Source organism: Petromyzon marinus, chromosome 40 (genome assembly GCF_048934315.1).
Source record: "Petromyzon marinus isolate PM22_M1 ecotype Great Lakes invasive population chromosome 40, UKy_Petmar_22M1.pri1.0, whole genome shotgun sequence".
In the NCBI taxonomy this organism is placed as follows: Eukaryota; Metazoa; Chordata; class Hyperoartia; order Petromyzontiformes; family Petromyzontidae; genus Petromyzon; species Petromyzon marinus.
The window spans coordinates 3254945-3264147 of NC_133706.1; the positions used below are offsets into that span (position 1 = coordinate 3254945).

The window sequence follows — 9203 nt, forward strand, 5'->3', positions numbered from 1 at the left end:
GGTTTGCACCCGCTTAGCCCCTTAATTAGGTGGTGGTTTGTTCGTGCAACCCAATGTTGCACACGCGCACCTGCTTGACCTCAGTTGCCCTCGGTCAACTGTGCGCACCGCGTATTTTACTACACTGCATACGTATATAAGTGTGTATACAGTGAAACCTTGGATTGCGAGTAACTTGGTCTGCTAGTGTTTTGCAAGACGAGCAAAAATTTTAAATAATAATTTTTATAAACGAGCAATGTCTTGCACTACGAGCAGTACGTACAGTATACACTTTGTCTGCCGAGCATCACGTGATCACAACTGAGCCAATGGTTCTTCTCCCTCTCTCGCTGTGGGATTGTGGGTAATCATCTCCCATGCTCGGTCTCAATCGGCGTGCCTCACTAGTATAGTCAACATCCGTGCGAGCGTATACTGTTTACTACAGTATAGTGTTGTGACCACGTGTGTGTGCGTAAAGCATTTTTTTATTGTGTCCAAGTGTAGTGACTGTTCTTTAGTAACGGTACTGCAACGATGGCCCGACAATGCAATGTCACATTTCCACGAAATCCTCAAAAGGAGGCAAAAGCAAGTGTCATTGGATAGGTTCCTTGTTAAAGTCGCACAAAAAGAAAAATATTCCAGTGAGCCAAAAGATGGCAGTGATTCCGTTACTGACAGTGAAAGTCGTCCTACACAATAACCCTCCTCCTCCTCTCCTCTCTCTCGTCTTCCTCACACCAGCCACGATGAAATGTAATGAATACATTTGATTACTTTATATTACATTTAAATACAAAATATAAAAAGGTACAGTATTTTGTATTAATATTTTTATATGAATATTTTTGGGTTAAAGAACGAATAATCTGAGTTTACATTATTTCTTATGGGGAAATTCGCTTTGATATACGAGTGCTTTGGATTACGAGCACGTTTCTGGAACGAATTATGCTCGCAATCCAAGTTTTCACTGTATATTGGCAGTTGTTGGCACAGCATGAGAGACATTCATTATTCTTTGCTACTGTGAGTGTATGTTCTACGTTATGCCCCTTCAATAGAGTTGCATGTGGTGGATGAAACAGCCGCTCGGAAGACACCAGTTGGCCAATCAATGGATGTTATAGATCCATTTTTTTTAATATGGCCCCAGTAAATGTGGCACATTGGGCAAACGTCAGCCTACGGCTGGAACTGTTGCACCAGCATTAACACAAAGTGGCCCAATGTTAGGTCAACATTGGCCCAACGTTGGGTCACCGTTGGGTCAACTTTGGGTCAACATTGACCCAATACTGGCCCAACATTTCTCCAGCATTCCACGTATACTGGATCGGTGTCATGTGCACCATACGCAAAGGGTGGGTGGCGGGCGACGGTGGCCGTGGTGGGGGGGGGGGGGTGCAACCCTGACCGTCCATGCCGTCGGGACGCAGGTGCACGTTGCCGGGCAGCAGCTGCTGCCAGCGGTACTTAAGCACGCGGTACTTGACGCGCTGCTCCTCACGGAGGGCGCTGCGCTCGCGCGCCGTGGACGAACAGGGGTACATCCCGAACAGGAACTTCCACGCCTCGCGCCGCACCACTGCCTCCAGCCCGCCTTGCACCACCAGGTAGTGCCGTCGCGGGACAAGGGAAGGGATGGTGGGGGAGGGGGGTGTGCAGGAAAATTAGCACCTGCGATTAGTACAGTTGGCTATGTACGGTGCGAAAGAAGGTCAACGTACAATAATTTGTGGGGTGGTTAGAAAGGTGGGGAAGAATTCGTGGTCGGTGTTGTGTCAGGCTGACGAGAAGCCTATAAGCAGCAGGTCTTGTGGCAGTGCTGCTATTAACTCAAAGCACACGGCTCATCCACTCAACATGCAACGTTGGGCAAAAGTTGTTCCACGTTTACTGCGAGGCTCAGGTGAAGTCCAGCATCGCTTAGATCAATAATTTAATGAACCAGACTAAATGCGGTATTAATTTCCCGCACCTCCGATTAGCAGTTGACTATGTCCGGTGTGAAAGAATACATCCCAATGTTGTGGTGTGCGTACAGTACATGTACACTACCAGCCCCCTTCTCAATCCACTGCTAGATGAGGGCCTCCACCACGTCGCATGCAGGTCTTGCGGGAGTTACTTGACCGCCCTTCACTGCCCTGGTTGCTCAGTGTTTTGGTGAAGGTTGGGGAACGTAGAAATGCAGTGCAATGATGGGTTTTTGTTTGCACTGTCTGATACTGATGGACTGGAGCCCACAGCACCTGTCATGCACATCTCCAAACTGTAAGTCAGAGTGGTCGCAATTGGAATGTTGCGGTCAATTCCTGGTCGGGGTGGTTGTTGACTCGGCCCATCATCCCTCCGTGGTCGATAAAAACGAGTACCGCTTAGTGAGGACATCAACGGTGATTGTCCTGCAGATAGACCGGCCTACGTCAAAGCAATGGGGCATTGTCCCACCGACAGATTTTCATGGGCTGTAAACGGGAGATGAGCATCAATGGACCAATGCTATTTGAGCCACGGGAAATCACGTTCACCTTTTGACCAATCCAAGTAGTACACCCAGGCGGGTCAACCTGCAGGATAAGCTTGCCGAGATGTGAGTAGCCTGGGCGTATTACGGCTGGGTGGTTTATCCACAGGCGGTGTGTGTGCGTGAAGTACAGTCTTCAATTCCTTTGCTGGCGGAATGAATGCATTGCGTACATTTCTGACACTTGAGGAATGTGACTGGGCCACTTTGGACGCAAGCCAAGGCCTTCAGATGCACAATATGCCATTCTTCCCTCCCGTTATAATTATAATTGGCGACGCTGCACGGGCATCGGTGCAGTGCCGACGGATTAAGAAAATGTCCTCGGGGAGAGAGCGGTTCAGGGTCAAATATCTCGAACCTGTGACATGGCTGGTGTTGCAGGGGACATGGGAGTGTGGAGGGAAGAGCGCTTGCGTACAGTGAGTGCCGGTTTATCCTAGTAGCAAAAGTAGCATATGCTACGGGTCGCGCACTTTCAAGGGCCCCACGCTAAATGCTTTCAAGCCATCAATTCCGGTTCAGTGATTCTGCACTTATTATAGTACTATACTGCCTTAAACTTATATGAACGACTGGGTGTTTAAGGTTAGCGATTTGTCGTATAATCTGGCTGTATATCAAATGAAAAAATACAATTACTTTACTATGCAAGTTAAAAAAGTGTGTTTTTATATATTTTTTTATATTTAGGGCCCCTTTATAACATATGCTACAGGCCCCCCCCCCAATGTACTCTACTGTACTGCTGCAGGAATGGTCCAAGAGGACAGTAAATAATTCTGAGGGCCAGGACAGCAAATTGTATGTACAGTATGTTGAACTTCTATTGTACCCTACGTAGCCAACCGTGCTCATCGGAGTTGCGGGGAAAATTAATACCGCATTTGGTCTGGCTCATTAAATTACTGATCTAAGCGACGTCGGACCTCTCCCGAGCCTCTCAGGAAACGTGAAACTTTGGCCCAACGTTGCGTGTTGAGTGGCCGAGCCGCGTGCTTTGAGTTAACAGCAGCACAACAAGGCCTGCTGCTTTACAGGCTTCTCGTGAGCCTGACACAACACCGACCAAGAATTCCTCCCCACCTTTCTAACCATCTCACAAATTATTGTGTATGCCCTTTGAACTTCATGGTACGTCCTTTGCCAGTACCAAAATATGAGAAAAGGTTTTCCCCTTTTTTCTGGCAACAAAACAGGTCTTAAGATGTTAAAACACCTAACTGAAACTTTTTACAAGGAATCATGCCTGCATTAACCACAATACTTGTGTCAGAATGCAAAAAAAAGTACTCTGATAATATATACCAGAGACAGCTTTCTTTTGAGCCTAGTCTCAAAACGGTGTTAGACCAGAGGACGCCAAAAGGCGTACAGCACAAAGACAAGCATTATCAGAGTAATGAGGGCTCGGGGTGAGCATCTACATCATGGGACCTCCTGATCTAACACCGTTTTGAGACGAGGCTCAAAAGAAAGCTGTCTCTGGTGTGGACCAATCAGTTTCAAAGACAATGCATATATTATATTCTTAGCTCTTTCGGTAAAGTCACGTTGAAGGGAAACAATAAAATAATAAAATATGTAAAAAACAATAAAAATTCTCACGACGTTTCGACCATAACACAAACGGTCGTCATCAAACCGACACACCTGATGACGACCGTTTGTGTTATGGTCGAAACGTGAGAATTTTTATTGTTTTATATATATTTTATTATTTTATTGTTTCCCTTCAACGTGACTTTACCGAAAGAGCTAAGTATATGAATTACTGCAGTCACGAAAACTTTAAATCAAAATTTAATGCATATATTATCAGAGTACGTTTTGTGTTTGCATTCTGACCACAAGTATTGTTGTGGTTAATGCAGACATGATTCCTAGTAAAAGGTTCATTTTTCTACCTACGTGACTTTACCGAAAGAACCAAAGAGTATGTTTCAGTTTGGTGTTTTAACATCTTAACACCTGTTTTGTTGCCAGAAAAAAGGGGAAAACCTATTCGCACACGTTTAACTTATTTCGCACCGTACGTGGCCAACCACGCTAATCTGAGGTGCGGGGGAAGGACAACAAACTAGACACAAAAAGCAGTTCTAAAGAAATTATATCTATGGGACCTTTTTGCCAGTATCCAAAATAAAGAAGGCCGTCTCTGGTGTAGGCCAATCAGTTTCAAAGACAATGCAAATATTATTAGAGGATGTTTCTTTGCATGTTTTTCCACAAGTACGTGTGGTTAATGCAGACTTCATGCCTTGCAAAATATATCTAATTGGTGTTTGAACATCTTAACACCTGTTTTATTGCCAGATTCGTTTTTAATCGAGATTTCAAAGTGCATAGCTCCAGTGGCTTTCTAATATTGGAAGGAAGAGCGTTCCAGATGGCCGCAGAAGCGCATTTGAAAGCGCACGATGCAGTGACCGTCTTTGTTCGATGAGACTCGGCGTACCTTTGAAAATGAGTTTTCTGAAGAGGGACTCGTCCACCAGACGTCCGTCCTCGTCAAACAAGGAGGAAAACTGAGCGGTGCTCATAGCCAGGAGACGGTCACCTCCTTCAGCAACGCCGCCCCCATCGTGATGTACACCTCCGTTATTAGTAGCAGCATCAACAGCAGCCCCATTACCATCGCCAGCCTCACTGTTGAGACCATCAGCAACCAAACAACGAGTGTTGTCTCCAGGTGTCCCACGGTAATCAACATCTCCACTGACACCACCGTCTTCACCGTCTTCACCGCGTTCATCTATGCCACCATTATTATTTACACAGACCCCATCATCATCACCACCACCACTGCCCTCACCACCACCATCACGACCATCGCTGTCAGCATCTCCACCGCCAACGCCATCACGGCCTGCAGCCACGCGATCTTCATCAATGCCATTAACGTCACCACTACCCGACTTGTCGATCATCACGAACGTGCTGCCCCTCATCTCCTCGTCCACCTCCTCATCAGTTTTGCTGACCGCCCACTCACGGGCTGAAGCGTTGCCCATGAGTATCTTATCCCATTAAAATCCCGACCGTGACATCAGCAAGCAGAAGAACAACAATAAGGCTTTCTTTCGGCTCTAAGAAGTCCCGAGCAGAGCTGAGAAAAACATCTGACACTACATCTCCCTCCTCATACGCACGCAGTGGAGCCGTGATTGGTTGGGCGGTCTCAGCAGCGTATACGGGCGCCCACAGCGTTGTCGCAAAGCTACCTACCAATTCCTTGCATCTTTCCTGCCTTATCTTAACATCTCCCGATCTATCGTCATCTTCTGGACCGGAGATCACTCCTCTAAACCTGCACCCCCCAGCCCTGCGCCAGATTGTTGTGATTCCGCTTCGCTTCCTTGCCTGCGTCGCGAGAGAGCAGAGACGGCAAAGTTCGCGTGGATCCCGCCTTGGGCGGGGGTCGGCGGCGCTGCGCGGGCATCACGAGCGTACACAGCCATAAATAACGTGGCCAAGCCGCCCCAGCCAGTCCACTAAGTGTGCCTCTGACTCATAGCTCCGTGCGGCAGCGCCTGCAAAGGGATCGGTGCCGAGCTGTGTAGAGGAAATGCAACGACGGTGCTAATCGTTTAATAACTACTGCATATATTATCATAGCATGTTTCTTTGCATGTTTGTTTGCATGTTCACCACAAAAACGTGTGGTTAATGCAGACTTGATTCCTTGCAAAAGGTATGTATTTGGTGTTTGAACATCTTCAGATCTGTTTTATTGCCAGAAAGGGTCAAATATTTTTCTCACAGTATGTTTGCACTCTCCCCGCCACTCCCCACCGTGTTACATGTTTTTACGTCCCTATTCGACGAAATGACCAAATGTCCAGTGGACACCTGCGGGGCTATGCCCATGGATCGTAATAATGATGATAATTAGACTAAATAGAGAGCGTGCTTGTACCTTTAACCTAAGTCTTTTTTATGGCGCCTCTTGCTGTCACTATTTGCACTATTTTTTTTACATATAACATTCTACAGGCCCCACACTAGCTTAATCCGGCACTGGGTACAGTAATCGACTCTACTGCTGAAGGAATGGTTCAAGAGGACAGTAAATAATTCTGAGGGCCAGGACAGCAAATTGTATGTACAGTATGTTGAACTTCACACCCTACGTAGCCAACCGTGCTCATCGGAGGTGTGGGAAAAAATGATACTGCATTTGGTCTGGCTCATTAAATTATTGATCTAAGCGACGTCGGACCTCTCCCGAGCCTCTCAGTAATCGTGAAACTTTGGCCCAACGTGGCGTATTGAGTGGTCGAGCCGCGTGCTTTGAGTTAACAGCAGCAGCACCACAAGGCCTGCTGCTTTACAGGCTTCTCGTGAGCCTGACACAACACCGACCAAGAATTCCTCCCCACCTTTCTAACCATCTCACAAATTATTGTATGAACTTTGAACTTCTTGGGACGTCCTTTGCCAGTACCAAAATATGAGAATAGGTTTTCCCCTTTTTTCTGGCAACAAAACATGTGTTAAGATGTTAAAAGACCTAACTGAACTTTTGACAAGGAATCATGTCTGCATTAACCACAATACTTGTGGTCAGAATGCAAACAAAAAACGTACTCTGATAATATATGCATTGTCCTTGAAACTGATTGGTCCACACCAGAGACAGCTTTCTTTTAAGCCTAGTCTCAAAACGGTGTTCGACCAGAGGACGCCAAAAGGCGTACAGCACAAAGACAAGCATTATCAGAGTAATGAGGGCTCGGGGTGAGCATCTACATCATGGGACCTCCTGGTCTAACACCGTTTTGAGATGAGGCTCAAAAGAAAGCTGTCTCTGGTGTGGACCAATCAGTTTCAAAGAATGAGGTAATATTTATTTTGTTACGCGCATACAATACGGCCATTTGTATATCCACTGCCGGTCGTGTGAGGGTTATATGTCCATACTTCACCACTCTGGTCAGTAAGGGTTGGTGGATTAGGGAACAGATGTGAGTCCGCGCTACTATCGCGGTAGCGTACTGCACTGTCCCGGCTCAGCCCTGCTTAGCCACTGCTATCTCACTCGGTTTGGTCATCGGCTATATCAGAATAATTATTTTTCCTGAAGAAATCCGATAAGCTATGAAGCTATTTTTTCTCAGTAGGAGCGGGTCAGAAGGTTACAACAACAAACAATACACGCAAACGATATAGTACAAAGTAAATGCTAGCAAATCACGAAAATTTGACATTTTTTATAGAATATATAAGTTGAATTTGCATAAGTACATCAATTCCCAAGCTTGGGCAAGGCAGCAAAACCGATACATACCTTCTAAATTGTAATTCCAAGTATACCTGTATTATGTTATACATTCACGTCAGACGGCTCTGTGTATGTTAAGTGGGCTGGGATTAGTGGTTCAGGACTTGAGGTACTCAGCTTGCAAAAGCAGTACTGAGGCGTAGCCACAAGTGGGCGCTGTGAAACCACACTTTGAATGAGACGCGTGGATAAGCGAACTGGCCAAGCCACTCCACGAAGCGAGCCTCACCAAAGAGACCCTTGAAGGCAATCCTTTGACAAATGAATACACGTCGCATCGTTCATCTGCAATACTGCATTACAACATTGAGTGGCATTGCCGATAATTAAAGCAATGGGTAGTGCATTCAATTGTTAGCGCCAGGATTTGGCCAAATAGGCTGCCAAATTTGTGTGCGCATTGAAAGAGCCCCAATGATGGTGCTTCAATTAAGTGGGCTATTGTGAAAGAGTCCCACAGCCGAATACATAATCCACGCGTTAGAATAACTAGACCATCACATTTGGAGACTCATGTTTATTGGCACGCAATCATGAGATGTTTGTATAATGCTGCACGGACGTTAAGATTGCTTCCTTCAGCCTCCGGAGCTTTTATTGCACCGGAAAAGTTTACTGCCTCCGATATTTTCCGCGGTAGAATATGTTTCTCTCTAACCTCCCGAAAATGTGATTTTGTTTTGTTTAACAGGGCTCGGTTTAAAAGATGAATCAATCATTTTCGTTAAACCGTTTGTATTTAGCCGCATTTGGCGACCACCTGCGATTGCTGAAGTCGCTCCAGCAATTACAACCCTCCCTTTCCACCCACTCACCCATGGCACGTGAAATCAATTAGTGACGGTGGAATGAACCGTTACAGAGAGGGCCCTCTGGCGCGCCTGGACTTCGGACAAAACAGTGGCACTTGTTTTGATAGCACTACCTGACCCTAGCTAAGGGGCCGTCGGTACCTGGTGGGCATCGGAGGAGATGTTGTCTGGACGACGACGCTTTTAGTGGGGATGTTCGTCATTGGTCTCGGGCAAACAGCAGTGCCGGATTATCCTAGTAGCAAAAGTAGCATATGCTACGGGTGATGCACTTTCAAGGTCCCGCGCTAAATGCTTTCAAGCTATCAATTCCGGTTCAGTGATTCTGCACTTACTCTATTACTATAGTACTATACTGCCTTCAACTTTTATGAACGACTGGGTGTTTAAGGTTAGCGATTTTTCGTATTATCTGGCTGTATAGCAAATGAAAAAAATACATATACTTTACTATGCAAGTAAAACATGCGTGTGTTTCTTTAGGGCCCCTTTATAACATATGCTACAGGCCCCGCACGAGCTTAATCCGGCACCGGCACACAGGTGTGCCGGAGGATGAACGAGGCAGTCGGGGGGGGGAGGGGGGGAGAGC

At 46.3% G+C, this 9203-nt stretch overlaps 1 protein-coding gene across 4 annotated transcripts in view; it reads right to left on the reverse strand.

Moving 5' to 3' along the window:
* Positions 1-6017, reverse strand: part of LOC116950656 (uncharacterized) — a 126297-nt gene extending 120280 nt beyond the window's left edge. For 2 of the 4 annotated variants that reach the window (XM_032968597.2, XM_032968599.2), the window contains exons 1-2: positions 4974-6012; positions 1403-1588 (exon numbers count right to left, since the gene is read on the reverse strand). In XM_032968597.2, the coding sequence (XP_032824488.2) occupies positions 1403-1588; positions 4974-5529 (742 nt within the window). In that variant the 5' untranslated portion in view covers positions 5530-6012. Of the gene's footprint in view, positions 1-1402; positions 1589-4973 lie in introns of all 4 variants that reach the window. The other 2 variants (XM_032968598.2, XM_032968596.2) reach the window with 2 other exon arrangements.
* Positions 6018-9203: the final 3186 nt, after the last annotated feature.